General features: G+C 46.5%; 3 protein-coding genes across 7 annotated transcripts; 1 reads left to right on the top strand and 2 right to left on the bottom strand.

The window, feature by feature from the left end:
- Positions 1-4,152: 4,152 nt before the first annotated feature.
- LOC125514179 (pentatricopeptide repeat-containing protein At1g71210, mitochondrial) lies at positions 4,153-13,577 on the top strand. Of its 5 annotated transcripts, none has more exons than XM_048679455.1 (3): positions 4,153-7,135; positions 7,714-7,816; positions 13,206-13,577. In XM_048679455.1, the coding sequence occupies exon 1, from the start codon at positions 4,343-4,345 to the stop codon at positions 7,049-7,051; it is 2,709 nt and encodes a 902-aa protein (XP_048535412.1). In that variant the 5' UTR covers positions 4,153-4,342; the 3' UTR covers positions 7,052-7,135; positions 7,714-7,816; positions 13,206-13,577. The 5 variants fall into 5 exon arrangements, with proteins under 5 accessions (XP_048535412.1, XP_048535411.1, XP_048535414.1 ...); XM_048679454.1 differs by lacking the exon at positions 13,206-13,577 and adding an exon at positions 7,954-8,326; XM_048679457.1 differs by lacking the exon at positions 7,714-7,816.
- LOC125514180 (ribose-phosphate pyrophosphokinase 1, chloroplastic) lies at positions 9,557-15,488 on the bottom strand. Its single transcript, XM_048679458.1, has 9 exons — positions 15,298-15,488; positions 14,846-15,028; positions 14,287-14,535; positions 11,563-11,706; positions 11,288-11,455; positions 11,072-11,141; positions 10,566-10,647; positions 10,020-10,179; positions 9,557-9,901 (listed from the first exon to the last, which is right to left on the bottom strand). The coding sequence occupies exons 1-9, from the start codon at positions 15,412-15,414 to the stop codon at positions 9,863-9,865; spliced, it is 1,212 nt and encodes a 403-aa protein (XP_048535415.1). The 5' UTR covers positions 15,415-15,488; the 3' UTR covers positions 9,557-9,862.
- A 2,412-nt stretch (positions 15,489-17,900) lies between these two features.
- On the bottom strand, positions 17,901-20,183 carry LOC125515298. Its single transcript, XM_048680744.1, has 2 exons — positions 19,864-20,183; positions 17,901-18,542 (listed from the first exon to the last, which is right to left on the bottom strand). The coding sequence occupies exons 1-2, from the start codon at positions 19,992-19,994 to the stop codon at positions 18,092-18,094; spliced, it is 582 nt and encodes a 193-aa protein (XP_048536701.1). The 5' UTR covers positions 19,995-20,183; the 3' UTR covers positions 17,901-18,091.
- Positions 20,184-20,388: the final 205 nt, after the last annotated feature.

Genomic DNA, 20,388 nt, shown 5'->3' with positions numbered 1-20,388 from the left:
CGGTGGGTCGTCGGCGGCGGTGGAGCGGCGGAGGGTGCGGGGGGTCGTCGGCGGCGGTGGAGCGGGGGGAGGGTGCAGGGGGGTGCTCGGCGGCGAGGGGGATCTGGCGAGGGGGATAGCTATCGAGAGGGAGGGGGATCGAGATCGAGTGTCCTCATGAATATTCAATTTTTTTTCATATGGAATATGAAAAAATATCATCAAATTTGAAAAAATATTCATGAATTCAAAAAGTGCCCATGAAATTTAAAAATATTCATGATATCAAAAAGTAAAAAAAAAAGTGTCCATTACTAGTTTAAACTAGTAATGGCGCACTATGCAACTGTGCGCCATTAGTAGTTTTGCAAAAAAGTAAAAAAAATATAGTAGTGGCGCACTCTGCCCGGATGCGCCATTAGTATGTTTGAAAAAATGAAAAAAAACATTTTGTTACTAGTGGCGCACCATGTGCCTGGTGCGCCATTAGTGTCTTCCACACTAATGGTGCGCCATTAGTATATAGTAATGGCGCACCACATGTCTGGTGCGCCATTAGTGTCATTTCCATCTATAGCCCTTTTCCTAGTAGTGATACATAAAAGAATTCAGAGAAGATTCAAAAATTGTTCATAGATAATCTTGATCATAAACCCACAATTCATCGGTCTCAACAAACACACTGCAAAAAGAAGATTACATCGAATAGATCTCCACAAGAGAGGGAGAGAACATTGCATTGAGATCCAAAAAGAGAGAAGAAGCCATCTAGCTAATAACTATGGACCCGAAGGTCTGAGGTAAACTACTCACACTTCATCGGAGAGGCTATGGTGTTGATGTAGAAGCCCTCCGTGATGGATGCCCCCTCCGGCGGAGCTCCGGAACAGGCCCCAAGATGGGATCTCGTGGATACAGAAAGTTACGGTGGTGGAATTAGGGTTTTGGCTCCGTATCTGATCGTTTGGGGGTACGTAGGTATATATAGGAGGAAGGAGTACGTCGGTGGAGCAACAGGGGGCCCACGAGGGTGGAGGGCGCGCCTGGGGGGGTAGGTGCGCCCCCTACCTCGTGGCCTCCTCCTTTATTTCTTGACGTAGAGTCCAAGTCTCCTGGGTCTTGTTCGTTCCAAAAATCACGTTCCCGAAGGTTTCATTCCGTTTGGACTTCATTTGATATTCCTTTTCTTTGAAACCCTAAAATAGGCAAAAAAAACATCAATTCTGGGTTGGGCCTCCGGTTAATAGGTTAGTCCCAAAAATAATATAAAAGTGGATAATAAAGCCCAATAATGTCCAAAATAGTAGATAATATAGCATGGAGCAATCAAAAATTATAGATACGTTGGAGACGTATCACCTCCCCCTCCGACAACCTCCAAGATCCAGGGACCAGCACGTCGTCGGAGGTGAGTCCATCGAGGTCCTCCGTCATGACCGTCGAAGGCAACCAATCACCCTGGATCCAGCACGACGGCAATGTGGCCCGAGAGCTCGACGCCTTCTTCCCCTTGGCGACCTTCTTGGCACGCTCCAGCTGCGCCGTCTTGTCCTTCACCATCTCTACGGTGGTCATCGGAGCCGAGGGGGCGGCGCGGCGCAGGGGCGGAAGAGGTGGAGAGGCAAGGTGAAAGGGGGAAAGGGGATAGCACCGTTTACCCCTCGGTCGTGTCGCTCTTTATATTTGCCCGACTAAGTCGCTGACTTGTGGGCCAGCAAGATCCCTGCGCATCCCACTAACAGGGGCGACGTAGTGCGTGGCGATAAAGGCGAAACGATAATCGAGGAGTCCCGCCTCACTTGCCCTGCTCGCTGCATAGTTGCCGATCTACGCGCTTCTCCAAATTTTTGAATCCCGTGAAATCTGGGTCCGACAGAATGATCAATCGCATCAAAAGATCTCCTTGACCACTCGGCTCCGACCCGACGTCCGGGATCACTCGGCCGCTTATCAAACCAGAATCTATCGAGACAACTGATAAGGAATTAAAGCAGTGTAGGTGTCCACAAGACTCTAGAGCATCTTCGAAGTGATGAGCTTAACTAGAACCCGCACTGGTCCTTTTCACCCGATCCCCGATCCATTCGAGGGCTACGACGATGATATGTACCTAGGGCAGGGTCCTAGGCATAGAGTCACTCTGGGATGGCAATGGACAGGCGATCAGTTCGTCGTTATAAAGATCATTAAGTGTAGGCGTTACCAGAAACGCTCGCACCTTTACTGTATCATTGAACCCTTGCGTAACGGAGGATGATGAGGGGTCGGCGGACTATATATAAGCCGCCCCTCCGCTCCTGCACAAGGGTTCGCACCCCCCGTAACTCAACACTCCATACAACAAAGCTCCCGCAACACCGAGACGTAGGGTCATTACCTCCTCCGAGAGGGGCCTGAACTCGTAAATCCGAGTGTACAACCTTGCCGTAGCTAGGCTCTGCCCTCTCCTATGTACCCCTAACCTCTACTTTCAAATCTGTTCCCACGACAAGTGGTATCCCCAGCCCACTAGGGTTCAAGTCCTGGTGCTCGCATTATTCCTGGATTTATTTCTGGATTTCCGGTGATGTGTTTTCAGTGGAAGGAGACGTTCTCATCGACGACGAGGCGCCTACGGTGACTTTGCACATCTAAATATGATATGCCGACGCAATCTCTCGGAGGTGCTCATGGGGATAGAGTATGCGTGAATGCGTTCATAGAGATGAGTGTATGTGCGTATGTATGAGCGCTTGCGTCTGTACTGTGTTTAAAAAAATATTGTCAAAATATATACCGTTACAGTTGGAGAGCGGCCTTTACGTATCCATGTTCGTGGACTGATCACCCCTGATCGTGGACTATGGGTAAGAAAATTTGAGGGTCGCCGTTGGAAATGCCCTTGCGGGATTTGCAGGGAGATGTTGGAGTCTTTTTTTGAACATCAGTATAGACACAAGCAATGGCGGAGCTTCATGGAGTGCAATCTGGGCCACCGCCCCCTCAGCCCATGAAGAAATCTGTCACTACCCCTAGGTATTTGGGCCATAAGTACAGGAAAATAAGGCCAAGCCTCATAATTTAGCCCCCCCTAAGCCCATTGCCCCTCCAGAATTTTGGCCCAAGCTCCGCCACTGGACACAAGCGCTCATACATACGCGCATACACTCACCCTTATGAACGCACACACACACACATCTTATCTCTATGAGCACCTTCAAGAGACTGAGCGGGCATATCATTTTGAGATTTTACGAAGTCACCGTAGGCGCCTCATAGTCGACGAGAACGTCTCCTCCCACTGAACATATGCCGCGGGAAATCCTGAAATAAGAGCATCTCCAACAGCCGCGCTAAACAAGCGCCGCGCCGCAAATTTTGCCATGTTAGCGCGCGCGCAACCTGTAGACAAGCTCCAGCGGACGCGCAATAACCGCGCGTGCGGCATATGCAGTTAGGCGCGCGGTCCGAATTGCCAACTCGCGATGTGTATTTGGGGCGCCCGCTTCCGCGCGCGCCGGCGCCGGCGAACTTGACCCGATAGCGTTGAAGATCTTGCCAACACCGCCGGAGTTTCACGTGATCTGATGCGCGATGAGGAGAAGAAGGAAGAATCATCTTCGGAGGAGGAAGAATCGTCTTCGAAAGATGAGGACGAAGACGAGGACGAGGCTTGATGTGTCTTTCGTTTGTGTCATGAACTTGGTTTGCATTTTGAACTTGGTTGGATGAACTTGTGGGCATGATTTTGAACTTGTGGACATGAACTTTTATTCATCATCTTGTTTGTGTGAAATTTATATGTCATGTTCATTGCATTTTGAATGTTGAAATCCATTTTGTGTCCAAAATGCAATATATGCAATGCCCCGGTAAGTCGCGCGCGTTGCATTTTAGCGCGGCTGTTGGAGCCAGTGCTGCCGGCCGCGCAAAAACAAGCGAAGGGCGCGCGGTAAAGTAGTTTTTAGCGCACGGCGCGTTGTGCGGATGTTGGAGATGCTCTAAATTCAAGATAAATGTAAGCATCAGAAATTAAATCCTGATGGGCTGAGAATATCACTGTCCACCTAACCATCCAACCATAGATTGGTTCGTGAAGATGTTGGAGTCGACTCGTCTTACAAACATCTCCCCAGTCCCCACCAACGCAAGTTGGCATCTTATTCTCACGTGCACGTCTCTGGGTCTGAACCCAAACGCTCGGCCCGCTCCAACCCCATTCCCGACCCAAACAAACCCAACCTCGCGCAAGATTTCCCACCCGCGACCCGGTGAACACAGATCACGCACGCGGCCGCAGCCGCCAATGCCACCTGCCGCTGTCGGCTGCCACTGCTGCCGGCGGCCAACTCCTATTCGCTGACCGCCGCCGCCCGTGCCCGCCATGCCCCGCCTCCTCGCCCCGCTCCCCTCCCGCTCGCGCCGCCGCCGCCTCCTCGCCATTCTGTCGAACACCTTCTCGGCGTCCACAGCCTCACCACACCGCGCGCCGCCCCCGCCGCCGCCGCCGCTGCCGCAGCTCTCCCCGCTGCTCCCCCGGACCGCGGAGTCCTACGCCTCCATCTCCGAGGCCGCGTCCGGCATCGCCGTCTCCTTCCGCGACTGGTTCCTCGCGCCCCGCGCCGCCGAGCCGCTCGCCGCCCTCGACTCGATCTACGAGGCCCTCGCCTCGGACGACGCGGCGGCGCTCGAGGCGCTCCCGCTCTCGGAGGAGCTCGTCCTCTCGGTGCTCCGCCACCGCCCGCGGAGGCTCCCCGACGGCGACGCGGTTCTGCTGCTCCGCCTCAAGTTCTTCGACTGGTCGGGCCGCCGCCCGCACTACCTCCACACGCGCGCCGTCTACCATGCCGTCTTCCGCCTGCTCTCGCGCGCGCGCCGCGCCTCTGTGGTGCTCGACTGGCTCCGCCTCTTCACCACCACCTCCGCGTCCACCGGGCAGCCGCGCTTCCATCAGACGCTCGTCGTAGGCTACGCCGTCGCGGGCGACCCCCAGCGCGGGCTCAGCGTCCTCGGCCGCATGCGCTTCCGCGGCATGGACCTGGATGCCGTCTCCTCCCGCATACTCCTCAACTCACTTGTCGATGCGTCATTCCACGACTTGGCCGACTCCTTCGCCCGCAACCTTGCTGCTAGTCCCGTTGCAACCTGCATCCGCATCAAGAGCCTGTGCCGCCGCGCCCGCTTCAGCGATGCCACTGCACTACTTGACACCCTCCCTTTCGCCGAAGCATCCAGAGGCCCCGCCGCTGGCTCTATTGTCACGGAGTTCTGCCGGCGTGGGCGCTTTGACGAGGCAGCCCAGATTGTTGGTAAATTCTCGTCATGTGATGTGTACGGCGCGTGGATCCATGGTCTCATTGAGGCTGGGATGCTTGATACTACATTGCAGTTCCTTTCTGATAAGAAGGAGGCTGAGGGATATATCCCTGATGGTCAGCGGTATGATAAGCTTGTGCACCGCCTTCTCCGCAAGAACAGACTTGGTGAAGTTTATGATTTGCTTGTGGAAATGATGGAGGAGGGCATTGCTCCAGGCCGTTCAACCATGAATGCCGCGCTTTGCTTCTTTTGCAAAGCCGGGCTTGTGGAAGTTGCCATGCATTTGTATAGATCAAGATTGGACCTTGGGATTAACCCAAACAAGGATGTCTACAACAATCTGATCAGGGCACTGTGCCGAGGTGGGGCCACAGAAGAGGCTTGTCTGGTACTGGAACAGTCTATGGAAAATGGATACTTTCCTGGCCGTCAGACATTTGCAATGTTCGCAAATGTGCTGTGTCAGGAAGGGAAGCTAGATAAGGTGAGGGAGCTGCTCGATAGGGCTCTCAAGCAGGAGGCGTGGCCAATGGACAATGTATTAGCCAAGTACCTTGTTGCATTGTGCAAGAGTGGGAATGTGGATGAGGCATGTAAAGTGCCTCAGATAGCGAGCAGCAAGAACCCTGCGGGCCTATATCGCTATGAATCAACTTACAAGAGCTTGATCAGAGCATTAATATTGATTAGGAGGGTGGATGTGCTCCCAAGGCTCATACTCGAAATGCAAGATATGGGACACATCCCAACCCGAAGCCTCTACCAGTCGGTTGTTTGTGAATTGTGTGAGCTGAGTAAGTATGGTGAGGTTCTTGAGCTGCTGGAAAACCAGTTGCGGAGGAGTGAACTCCAACCCCGTGTGTGCTATAACTACTTCATCTCTGGGGCTGGACATGCTAAGAAGGCTGATGTGGCCAGGGAGGTGTACAGCCGGATGGAGTCTGCAGGGATTGAACCATCTGTCGAAAGCAATATCCTTCTTCTCATGAGTTATCTGAGGAGTAAGCGTATTGGTGACGCACTGACTTTTTTCAACTTCATTCATGAGAAGAAGCCACCTGGGACCAAGATGTATAACGTATTTATATCTGGTCTATGTGAAGCTCGGAAGCCAGAGCAGGCAATGGTATTTTGGAGGGAAGCAAGGGACAAAGGATTAATACCGAGCATCGACTGCTATGAACAGCTTGTGCTCCTTTTGAGCTCTGTTCAAGATTATGACAGTGTTGTGAAGATTATTGATGATTTCAGGGAAACAGGGCGCCCTGTTTCAGCGTTCTTGTGTAATGTGCTTCTGTTGCACACACTGAGGGGCAGCGATCTTCTCAAGGCTTGGGCGCGTTCAGAAGATAAATCCGGGTCTCTTGAAGCAAGCGCTGGAGAGATCAAAGGTCGGGGTGCAGGACGATTCTTGATTGGCCAACTTATCGAGTTGTTTGCAAGCGGTATCAGGAACAGGAGTGACTTGGAGGTTTTAGAAGAGGGTCTAGAACAGTTCTTTCCTGTCGACATTTATACTTATAACATGCTGTTACGAGGATTGAGCATGGCAGGGAGGATGGATTCTGCCTGTAACATGTTCGAAAGACTCTGCCAAAGGGGCTATCTACCGAATCGATATACTTTTGATATAATGGTACATGGCTTCTGCAAGCATGGCAGCAGAAGTGAGGCTGAAAGGTGGATGGAGGCAATGTACCGAAACGGGTTCTATCCCACTTGGTACACTATGAGGTTATACAACAATACATCCTTGCGACCACATGATCAGTAGGCCATTTCATTTGTATAAGTAATAATTACATATCTCATCACATCCGTCTGTTGATCTGAAAGTCCTATGACTTTGCCAAAACAGGTAATGTATTTTAAACCTTGCTCTTGGATTCATTTTCTACTCCATTGTTAGGTCTAGTTGTTTGAGAAGTTTTCGAACCAGTAGGTTTTTGCTGGTTTCCAGAGAACTGAGATATTTGGTAATATTTTTGCTACTGTTTTCTTATGACACAAGGGATAAATCCCTTGCACTTTATTTTGGACTCGTCACGCTAGCCTGCCTACTGGATGTTAATTGGTCAGACATGAGAAAATATGTTGGATGGACCATTTTCGTGGCAATCCCACATTGCTTGCACAGTTACAAGAGACGTGCAGTTGCTTAATAAAAGAGTGAACATGTATTTTCTATTATATTCGCATAAATTACATCGTTTGTGTGATTCACTGCATTAGTGGAACTGATTGTGTGATGCACATTAAAGTTGTTCTTTTTTTTGTTTGGCACTATACATTAAAGTGGTTCTAGTTAATCTGGGTTATGCGAATGTCTAATAGACCAAAAGTTCAAAACAGTTTAGCTTTTAATGTTTATAAACCACACAGCAATTCAGTTCAATGTCTTACATTGTTTCGCTCCAAATTTTGAGCATTGTGCAGGCACTCATTTTGGGGATCAAACATATTTTCATGTGGAGCATATTCCTAAACTTAACATATAGCATCCTGAGATTCACACCTCACCTGGCACGGCATAGCATGCGTAGGTATCAGTTTACATGTAACATTGATACTTGATGTATTCTACTAGCTCGACATAGTTTTGCGGTTTGTGCTGTTTACCTGGTGTAACAATAATAATTCAGTCCCCACTGAATCAGTATATTATAAGCAATGCAGGTTCCTTATCATGGCATCATCATTATCTAGAAGCTTAGCATAGCACTGCGAATAGATCGAAGGCAGGTAGCTGGTCCAAATTATTCTTTAGGTGTGCTTCGAGATCCAGTGGCTGTACACCTTGCAAGGTTGATCTGCTTATATATGGTGCAAAGCTGTTTAGGCGACGATGGACTAGGCTCTCTTTTTTCGCTGGCAAGTCCAGAATGAAATTGGATGGATATGTATGCTGCATTTATAGTTATATTGTGCTAGAAAGATAGGAAGAGTTCGATGTCCATCAGTTTGTGGTTTCGGAGATTGCTTACCGACTTTCATTCATATCTGTAAAGATCAAGGGTGCCGAAGTCTTCATTGATCCAAACACGTTTTGGTAGATGAGGAGATACTTGCTGTATCCATTTCCTTCTCTGGCCAATGATTTGAGGAGCTAGCATCAGATTCAGATGGTCTATCATGGCGTTTTTCTTGACAAAAACGTATAATATGAAGCGTTGATGAGACATTATTTAGGAAGGAACTCGTGGAGGGCTTGGGATATCTCCAGTCGAAGGTTAACATCATCTTAAAGTATTTTCATGGTTGCCTCCATATGGGTTTCCGTTTTTCCTTCCTGGATGAAAACACTGTCCATGCATCTATGGCCGCAACTCTAGTTTATGATACCGTTCGAATTAAAAGCACACCAATTAATTAATTCATGTAAATGATAATACTAGTCATTCACTAGCCGTCTCTGAGGCTGGTTAGTGGGGAGTAACTTAGACTAGCAACATGTGTATGTTAGTAGCCTATGTTACTACTTTTATAATAGGTAGTAACATATACTCCCTCCGTTCCTAAATAGTTGTCTTTTTAGAGATCTCAAATGGTTACCACATACGGATGTATATAGACATATTTTAGAGTATATATTCATTCATTTTGCTCCGTATATAGTCACTTGTTGAAATCGAAAAACAAATATTTAGGAATGGAGAGAGTAGATGATAACATGCAAACCTTCATTAATTGAGATATAGACTCATTTTACTTCAAGGTGTGTTATATTACCACAAGCATCTTTCTCCTCATTAACTTCATGTCACATAAGCAAAATTTGTCTTGAGACATGTTATGTTACCACCTAAGTTACTTTCACTATGACTAGCCAAGGGAAACAAGCTTCATCTTATTGATTTCAGAGTTGTACTGTAGTTTTTTTTTTCATGTCGATTATGAATTAGACAGTCTTTAGCATTTCGAAATCTTGGAAAGAAACGCCGCACTGAATCACACGCCCACCCAAATTTTTCGTGTGAGACTGAGACCATGCACTTTCGTCAGCAGTGCACCAAAGAAAAACAAATCACAAATAATTAGCCCCACCACAGTTAAATCAGGTTTCTTTTGCCAATCTACAGATACTCCGTCAATCTTGAAATCAGTTGCATCTACAGTAGGCAATGTTCAAAGCAGAATTATTATAACCCAAGAGGAAATATAGATGGTCAACTATTATGCCAGTGAGAACAGCCCAATCATTACATTTAAAAGTGGGCCAACTTTCATCTAAAATGGTAAAAGGAAAAAAGAGGAACGGCTGGGATTAAGCGGGCCTATATACACAGTTCAAACTTCCATCTGATATACTACCACACCCATACACATAGTCAACATTCTTTTTCCCTGCTAACAGAGCTTATTCCACAAAACAAAGAGGAGAACATCCAAAAAAAGGGCACTTGTACAACTATTCCTGCATTAAGAAAGAGTACATTCTGCTCATTATCACTTGGGCATCTCGTCTATCAACTGTATTTGTTGTTGTTGACACCACGGCAGGTCGACCCTCTATGGCACCCGTTCTCACCTAGGCATGAAACGAGGGCCCTCGGTGGACGGAAGCGTCGCGAGTGGAACACAAGCGTCAGTCGATATCCAAGGTGGAGTATGGCGCATGGCCAACCTGCATTGGTTCAAAATGTGACTGACTTTGTTAAGCAATTCATATACTAGCATACAGTTGCACAGGGTCTAGAAATTCTGGTGATCTCTGGTCGGATGTTTGCTAGTTTAGTACTTACCGAGCAATCGTCATGAACACGCCAGATAGTCTCGCCTAGAAGGTTCGCGACTGAAAGAATGGTCAGCTGCGGGAAATTCTTCTCCTCCTTTAAAGGGATAGTGTTCGTGATGATTACTTCTTGAAACAAACCACTTGATAATCTTTCGATGGCTGGTGGGCTGAAACGGTGATGTAAACCACACTAGTAAGAAATCAGAGCTAAACATGTCACCACAGTATAACGCAATAAAACATGAGTCAAATTCAAGTTCAATGATTGCATCAAATATTTGGTAACCACTGGATTCTTTTTCCCTGTCATTTTCCTAAGTTATTGTATCCATCCAAAAATTTGTGGTTTAGATCCGACATACAATGTTAGACTATACCAGCACAATGCACACTTCTGAATTGCTCACACAAATTGGTGCAGACTCTGGTTCCATCAAACTCTCAGCTCCATGGAATAAGTCTGTAACTACGTATATAGTGCGGTGATGGGCCTCACCCCACAGCAAGGCAAGTTCAGTAGTTCATCTATGGAATGGGCGTAAAAGTAGCGTACCTAAAAACAGCATGTGTACAACATGCATATACTTCTCTTGCTCCTTCTTGATGCAGCAGCTCAGCTCCTTTGGCAATAGTTCCTAATTTAATTGTATTAGTCTTATTAGGATATAAGTATTCATATTCAGAAGCAAACATTGTCAAAAGGTAGCTAGTTTTGATATGCAACAAGATGTTATAATTTACTTCTCAGTTAGCAGGTTTCCAAGTTTAAACTATACTGCAGCTCATATGACTAGTATCCAAACCTTACTAAAAAATAATAATTGTAACTATAATACTCCCTCCGTATCAAAATATAAGACGTTTTTTAATCTTTGGTGTCTGCTTTTAACATGATACCACAACATATACTTCACTATTAACAACATGCCGGTTACCAACATTAGCCTCAACCAAGTAAACAGTTGCAAACACGACATTAAAACATGGCTTAACTGCCCCTCAGTGTGAAATGCTCAATCTTAGAATTATGTTTCCTATAACTTAAATGTGATAACTTACCTGCCGTATCAATCATATCATCCATCATAACGGCCACTTTTCCTCTAACATCTCCAATAAGATTCATTACCTGTAAGATGCACATGAAAAGTTATGCTTATTTAATCTGACAGAACTGATCACATAAAGGCATGGAAAATAAAGCTAGCATGCACCATGTGAAACAGCACATCTCCAAATGCATTATACATTTCCTGCAGATTGACTACTACTTGCCTCGGCAACGTTGTGTCCATGCCTTCTTTTATCTACAATCGCTAGAGGTGCATCTGATAGCTTTTTGGCAAAAGCGCGTGCCCTGGCAACACCTCCAACATCGGGCGACACCACCACCAAGTCATTTGAACTAATTGTCTTGCTGGCGAGGTAATCAAGAATCACCGGCTTCACAGATCAAAGAGACAAAGACACAGTTATGGAACGATGGATATCATATCACATGCCAGTTTTAAAGTAATTGATCAACTTAAGCAACATGTATCAGTAAGTACCTGGCCATAAACATGATCTACTGGGATGTCAAAATATCCCATGGCCTGACTTGAATGAAGATCACAAACAAGGACACGGTTTGCACCAGCTTCAGTAATCATATTAGCTACAAGCTTTGCAGCTATAGATTCACGACCTTGAGACTGAAAAAACAGTGAAGTAAATAAACTTATGTTAGATATGCCAATGATTTTATTTTATTTTGTAAATATTAGGATGACGTGCCAGAAATATATAGTAAGACTGAGTTCCTGATCATGCATTATCCTGCCAGAACAACATGCTCTCATGGTAATAGAATATGCTGCACTATTCAGCATTGACTTTCAGTTCTCCATATTTATGAATCTCTACTCCCATAAAAAACCGAGTTGGTGGATGGTGTGCCTGCCATCCCTCATTTTCGACCATCAGATCTGCATCCGACGCATGGGAGACACAACCCCACTTCACGTTTAAAATAGACCCTTATTTTTTACGTCCTGCTCCATATATCCCCACCTCATCAAACAAGAGGCATTTGATCCTTCTAGAAAAGGGGAGCAAACAATGGAACCGAACTGGGCAGGTGGCCACTGCTGCTCACACGCCGCCGGCGCCGGCCGCTCCGAACGCCTCTCCCGACTCCTCTCTACCGTAGCAGCCCAACCACTCACTACCTCCTCCACCTCCACCTCCCCCTCCCCCTCCTCCCAATTGTCTCCTCTTCCCCTACCCCGTCTCGTTCGACGCCGACGTCGGCAAGTACACGGCCGGCACCGTCCGCCCCCAAGTCCGCGATGCCTCTTTTGCCTCCTTCTCTGATGCAGCAACCCCTCCTCCCACCACCTCCCCTCCCCCTACCCCATCCGACCGACATTGGCAAGTACGCCCCCGATGTGGTCCGCCCCAATTCCACGACATTTGTTCCATCAATTATTTTCCATAAATACCCATGCATATGGTAGACTTCCAACGCTCTGGACTCGACCCAATACCGGTGCGTCGTACCAAGCATCGGGTTGTTTAGTTTGTTAGCGTTTGCCGTTGGAGGCTGAGGCGATCATTTGCGTTCTTATTATGGTAGTCGTGACCTTGCACAAGATCAGCATCTATAATATAATAACAAAAAAGCAAAAAAAAGTCTCATCCCAACTCTTTATTATATAACCTGACACCAACGGATACATAGATAAATGCTCTGAACGAGCGATAAAAACACTTTGCAACCTACCATCTCATACTATAAAATCTCTAAAGGTACTATGAGTCTGTGACACCTCCCTCATGCTTGGTCTTTTGGTCTGAATATAACACAAACAGTTATGTATGCAATAGTGATTGTCTGATGTCCTTTTAAGTGAGCAGGTAGATGAAGCAAAAAACCTAGAACCCTATCTAATAAAGGAAAATTTGCATCTACTCCCTCTGTTCTTAAATATAAGTATTTTAAGAGATTCCACTATAGAATACATACGAAGAAAAATGAGTGAACATATACTCTAGAAGGCATCTATATACATCCAAATGTAGTCTCTATAGTGGAATCTCTAGAAAGACTTATATTTAGGAACGGAGGGAGGATAATCTTTGTATACCAGTATATATGTGCATATGCTTCAGAGTGTATAACATGCTCATTGATTATTTTGTTATTAAACAGTGCTTGCTGGAGATGACAAATCAAGCGCGCTAAGAAGGCAAAGCAAAGGCCAAAAATTTGTCTGATTTCCTGTGCTTGGGTACGAGCTGGTTTGTAGCAAAGGAAGATACCCTACCTTTTTACAGTGGTAGATTTTATAACGAGGGAGGTACTCTGTTTTTTTAGATGGAAGATACTCTGCTTTGTGGCAAGGGGAGATACCGTGTTACTTCTGCCCCATTTTTGTACATCTAGGCTTAATAACAAGATTACGCTCTTTGTTAAGTAACTTTGTGATGGTGCGCTTCTCGTGATGAGGCCCCTATGCATCATGAGACGATTGATTGTAAGTAAGCATAAAAAGCATTCATGTGCAATCTTTAATTGGTATTACAGACTTGATTGTGTGCCACTCTATTTTGTGCATCAGATCTGGTAAGGCTCTTCTTGTTTTGTTTTGTTTTTTTGTTCCTTTTCTTCGTTTGCTCGGCAACGGACATATTGATTCAAGTTACTGTTTGGAGAAGCTGAGGGCAGGACCTTAAAGAAAGTAGAAAAGTAAAGAAATGGTGGCAAATAACGAAAGAAGATATTTGAATCATGTTGGTTTTGAAAATTGTCATGATTATGCATCCTCGCTGTTTAATGCCACAATCAAAGTTCATTTATTCGTTCTTTTACTTCTATCTTTCATATATGGCCCAATATACACATGTTTGCAATTGTTCATGTTTCTTCTGGAAATGCACAAGTCCTTACATCTCAATTTTATTACATGAGAATTCTTGTTACACTGAAATTGTCAAAACTGCAATGTTTCCGCTAACAAACCGATGTGTCATTTTCAAATCCATTTGATTTGTGCTTCGTCTCACCATGAATGATGCCACCTCCCTTTTTTTTCTCTGTGGCAACGCACAGGCATTCGACTAGTATTTTTCACATATAGGTGTGATTTTATTTGACCTCAGAAAGTTTGGTTTGGTTTGGTTACACAGTAATGGTAAAAGCACAGGTGTGCAAGCCGTGACAACTGACAAGTCTATGGTGTAGGCTTACGTTTTGTAATTAAAATAAGAAACCAATATTTAAAAAATATTACCTTCCTGTCAGCCCTGGCATAACCGAAATAAGGGATGACTGCAGTAATATTCTTAGCAGATGCTCTTCTGCATGCATCAATCATGATGAGTAGCTCCATGAGATTCTCGTTTGCTGGAGGGCATGATGGTTGCACAAGGAACACATCGCAGCCCCTTACACTTTCTTGTAACTGAACATATATTTCGCCATCAGCAAACCTTTTTATGTTGATCTTCCCAAGTTCTAGACCCATGTAGCTTGCTATTTCCTGTCACAAGACACCAGGAAGAAGAAAAATACAGCTTAGAGTGGCATTGAGTGACAAATCATTCAGTTTAGCATGGAAGGATTTATAACAAGTATTCAATTTGAATAATAGCTTTCCAGTTTCCACAGTTCATGTCTTTTTAAGCCTAGTTCACATTTGCATAGTTGTTTGTCTAAGCTAAACCCACTTACCATTTCCCTTGCAAAAAAAGGAGTGTGCTCCTCAGAACCAGGAGGAGGACACGATGATAATAGTGTGTGGAGCTGCAGAAGTATGAAAGGTGAATTTCTCCAAGGAAGATCCAACCGACCTGGGCGAGCGAGGGGTTAGCCGTTCCTGAGAAGATGCGCAGCCTCGTGTCGTCCTTCCTGATGTTTGCGTCCCCGAAAATCGGCATCGTCGCAGGGGTCCACGGCGACCTGTCGGACAGGGCAACGCAGGGGGGTGATCCATTGACCGCCCTCAGCCTCACAGGATCGACCCTCTGGCACCTCTGCATGCACAAAGATGAATTTCGCTCAAGTACACTACCACGAGCAGTTCGTCCTACCAAGCTGACCATACACGGTTGCACGCTGCGCTAACAATCAAGCTGCTTCCGTTCGACGAAGCACACATCAACACAAAAAAGGAAAGAGTGCACAGCGCATGGACGAACAATCGTTCGCGCAAGCAATGTGCTAGCGGGCTCCAGGAAAGGAAACCAATCTGTAACGAAGGCGAGCGGGGGTAGGGGTAGGGGGTGGGGAGGGCGGAGCTCACCACGGCGGCGTGGCCCGAGCGCGCGCGAAGGAGGCGGCCCCGGCTTCGGGCGGCGAGCGGGGACGCCGCCGGCCCGGCCGCGACGGCGGCGGCGGAGGAGGAGGAAGGGAGCGGCATGGGGAAAGGTCGCTCGCTGGCTAGGGTTTAATCCGGGTTAAGCCGAGGGGTTTGCCATCAGTTCCAGCCGCCAACGGTTTTATGAAAGAGTCTTGGCAACTGCCAACGGTTTTATGAACTGATGAATTAATTGTCTGATCTGTCTGCGCCGTAATTTGCAGATGAGAAGGTCGTTCTCTTTAATTTCAACCTGGTAAAAAAATCAAGCGTGGGGTATTCAAAGAAAAAATATACATGATATGTTTCTTTTTTCTGTCGGTATGCTTCTTTAAATGTCAAGAGCTTAACTATAGAATAAAATGATCTTCTATTTACTTCAATAACAAAACATCCAATAAAACATACAATATTTTCTACTCCCTGCATCTTTTTGAATTCTTTGGATTGCTTACCGCATGTGTCACTGGTAATAAAAAGCCATACACACCATGTCGATGTGCAGAAAACAATGTCCCTACGTCTTATATTATGAGACGGACCTAGTATTAATTTGATAGAATTTTACAAGACATAGCAAACATCTATTTACGAAACATAAAAAAAATTAAGCGCTACATATTCCAAGAAAGAAGTATGTACTATATGTTTCTTCAATGTCAAGAGCTTAACTATATATAGAATAACTTCTATTTACTTTAAGGAAAAAACACACAATTAAAGATACAATATTTTCTATTAATTTGGTAAAAGTCTACGAGACATGGCAAACATTTTATCGGTAATAGATGCTCTGGTTAAGTGATCTGTTTTCTTTTTACAATGTGACATTTGCTTTATATTGTAAGTGTCTATAACAACAACAACAACAACAACAACAACAACAACAACAACAACAACAACAACAACAACATATCAATTACATGCATATTACAACTCAACTAAAAAATACATGCACATTACAAATAATTTTCCCAACATGTTTGGCAACGATGGGGAGAGGGAATGGGAATTCAGAGATGGGAGTTTGTAGAGAGATTAGCACGGGAAATTGATATTAAATCCCATTCCTTTGTTTGGCATGTGAAGGCAGTTAGACTAGGAAATTTAAGAGAAAGTTAACTGCCCCTATTTAGTTGGAAGGATTAGGCAGGGGCTAAAAAACTATCAATGGCGTCTCTTCTCTTACGCACATACCAAACAAACCGATCGTTATATTCTTTTGTCAATTTCCAGTCCCCACTTCAATTACCTGGGGTCCCCCAGGGAAGATATCTGAGGGAGTTAGCCCTCTTAATTCCCTTTCCCCTTCCCTTCACAATTACCATGTTCCCGAGCCAATCAAAGGATTTTAAGTCTCACATACTATAAACTCCCATTCCCAATCTTCAACTCCCTCCAACCAAACACGCTGTAGAGGGATGGAAGTAGACATCGCATCTATTTCAAAGCAAAATGAATTGTTTTTCGAGCCTACCCTCTTTCTTGATTAATATTTTGGCGAAATAGCCAAAGGTTATATTAACTAGGACGAACTCATGAAAAATAACCTTACTAAAATCAAAAATACATTCATATTCTTAGGGGTACCGAAGTCTTCTTCTTGCATCCACCGACAAACCTTGAGCAAAACTCACTGCTACTTTTAAGCCTCCGTCTCAACAAAGCAAACTTTCTTAAACACAAGATCTTGTAGAAACAGCGGCAAATAAGTTGTCACTGCCAGGAGACGCCGGCGGCCACGATCTACATAGCGAATTGCCGCCCCGGAGAAGAAAACGACCTAGGGAGCTATAGCATGCCCCAGAGAAAACAGGATCGGTTGCCCCAGTTTACATCTAATTTTGATTATTTGCCTCCACCCTCTCCCCTGGGATTGACGGGTGGGGTCGGACCCACTAGCCATTGAGACAATCCTAAGGCAAATCATTAAACCCCATGTAAAGCGAGGCAAATGATCCAAATCCCTAAGATCCAACTAGGCGGAGTCAGGGAACACAAACCTCACACGCTCCCTGACGAGACCGAGACCGACCAACCTTCATCGATCGAAACTAGAGTCGGGGGATCAAGACGTACAATCATGTTGCCTGCTCCGAAAGACAACATGATCGGGACAAAACTTATTAAATGCCAACGGCGACACCATCATCTCGCCACCGCCGAATGGAGACCTATCTACTGCTCCAAGAGGAGAAAACTATGACTCCCACCGGTAGACCGGGGCCTCCCCCTCACACCCCTACAGGCGGAGCTGGCGGGTGAGGAGGCAGGCTATCTACCGACGGCAGAGGAGGAGGATGACGTATGAGGAAACACGTTAGTGCAAGTGATTTCTGATCGCCGTTTTACTTGATCAAGAGAGCTTCACAAGGATGAAAGATCGCCCTCTGCTGTTTTCATTCGAAAACACCACCACGACCAGCAGCATCTATGGTTGTTTCATACTACGACACATTCATCCACAACATGAAAAGAGAAGCCGAACCAACAAATTTCAGTTGCAGGCCACTCGCTGCCTCAGCACAGTTGGAAGAAATCATGCGGTATACCCAAGTCTCATCGTATGATGATTTGTTAGAAAATGTATATTGGCCACAAAACAGGCGGAGCAACAGCGATTATGTTCAGCACTCCACCATTATTACAGGGCTAGTGATAAGTTCTGGTCCAGGCCAAATCCGTCGAGTAAACAATATTCAGAGTCACAGAAAGCAGTACATCTACCTACAGACATCCCTTACGCCATTAGCTGGGCGATGTCCTTCCGGAAGACGCCCTCCATCATGTCCTTCCTCCTGGCGGTGCCGGACGGGAACGGCAAGCTGGAGAGGCGCCTGCACTGGTTGCTCGCGCTGATCCTGGTGGACTGCATCATCGTGGGGAGGATAGGGAAGGACTTGGGCCGGATGTTCAGGGGCGAGAACAGCATCTTGCCGCTCGAGTCGTGCGTCGAGGTCTTTGAGGCAGGCTTCTGAGCTCCTACGGCCTTATTCATGGTCGAAAGGTGCCTGAGTTGCTCCGGGGGGGAGCCTGGCGGGCCTGGAGGGTGGGGGCGGATCTGTGCTGATGGCTTCATGCGGTCGAGCCAGCGAAGGACCGCGTTTCCGACGTTCCGACCAACTTCCAAGTCCCTCTCCTGAATGTTCTTGTGCACTGAGACTGCGACGTCGAATATAGAACGTGTCCGCCTGCATAACATGGAGAAGAGAAGGGTCAAATCAATCTTGATTGCTGGCTAGCATCGGAAACTGACATAACCATTATTTGGTCCCAAAAATGCAGTGACAATTTCAATAAGCATATCCCATCTTAGGTATTGATGACAAGCAGTCATCACTAGTACGACCAGATTTAGCACAGCAGTCAGCATCAGGTTTACAAACCAGTACATGACATCACAGCAGAGTCGAACGTAATTATATGACACAACGCTACTGAAATCAAGGTTTCAGGCTGAATCCTACAGAGGATAATGGATGGTATACGGACCGGAATGCGATAATATTTATCTGCTGGCAATATTCAGAGAGAACAAAGTACACTAGACACAAACAATATCTACTCCCTCAGTACCAAAATAAGTGTCTTTGATTTAGCACAACTTTAGGACGGAGGGATTATTTACAACAAGGTGAAATGAGTCTCATGCAATTCAAACACATAGAAAAGCTACAAAGTGTTGCCTGTTATGTTTATGTTTCAAAAGTAATCTAAGCTAAGTAGGTAATCCAAACAGCACAAAATAACCAGAGAAATGAACTCAAGACTGTATGCAAATTGAAGTGTGTTAGACTTTTCTCAACTCCAAATGAGCGGGAGCTCAAAAGTATAATGCTCCTACAGAATGCTTTACATTTAAAACAAATGTCGTCCTAAAGCTAGAAATGCCGGGCCAGTAAAAGATAAACCTCCCACCTCTGATGAGATAACAGGAACGCCTGCCTATCGTTTTATGTTGAGACCTTACGTTGGACAGCTTGTGTGTATCAATCGACTACTGGTCTGTTTTTGCCACTAGAAGAAACCTGAGGTGTGGTCACATTGGACTAGCTCCTGGCGAGGATTAAAGGGACAGACAAAGCAGAAAATCTGCTACAGTATGGCCTGCGCAGCTGCGGCCGTGTTACCGAAGACACCTGACAAAGCAAGAAGTGCTACAGGTAGCTAGGAGCATATCCTATGAGGCTAGTAGGTGCCGTGTAGCAGCACAGGGCGGCAGCTTTACCGCAGATTTCATTCAGCCCAAGCTTCCCCTAATCCGAAGCCAATTCTTTGTTCTGGCGCTGTACCCATTGCTACATCACACGGTTCACCGGACGCGCACGCTAAGCAGGAGCAAAGCATTGGTCGATGAGCACGGCGCGGCAGGACGCGACAGCACGACCAGTCAGCCAGCGAGGGCCGGACGCGGCAGGAGGCTGGCTGAGCCCAAGGAGACGTCGGGGGCGAACAAGGCCGTCGTGAATCGGGCCCGAGTACGAGCGGGGGTGGGGGCCGGCGATTTGGTACCTGTAGACGAAGTCGCGGAGCCTGGGGTGGTTGGGCCCGATGAGGCGGCGCTGGCCGCGGAGCGCGAGGCGGTAGGTGCGGCGGAGGCCGAGGAAGTAGGCGGTGATGGCCGTGATCTCCCACAGCACCATCTCTCCGCGGCGGCGGGGTTAGCGGAGGCGGGGAGAGGGTTTTTACGGCGACGGCGGCGAGCGGATTTGGCGATTCGGGAAAGGGGAAGCGGATCGATTTGAGTCGTGGGGAGGGGGGCAGACACCAAGCAGCCAGTAAAGTAAAGTAAATCTGGAAGGATGGAGGATCGGGAAGAAAGCATATGCCGGAGCGGAGCCGTGTCGACGCGTGTGCCGCCTTGTTTTGCTTGCAGGAGGGGTCTGTGTGCGTCGCGTAAGCCGTGATGCGAGCGAGCGATGCTTCGCTTCTCGCGGCCGCTTTGCTTCCTGCTTCTACTGTTTTTTAGTTAAATTGATTCATGTCCGTGCGATGCAACGGGATATAAATATTCTATAGTACATTAGCTTGTGATTT

Source organism: Triticum urartu, chromosome 6, assembly GCF_003073215.2.
Source record: "Triticum urartu cultivar G1812 chromosome 6, Tu2.1, whole genome shotgun sequence".
In the NCBI taxonomy this organism is placed as follows: Eukaryota; Viridiplantae; Streptophyta; class Magnoliopsida; order Poales; family Poaceae; genus Triticum; species Triticum urartu.
Note: the sequence above shows the minus strand (reverse complement) of the source record. Positions and strands in the feature narration are given on the sequence as shown.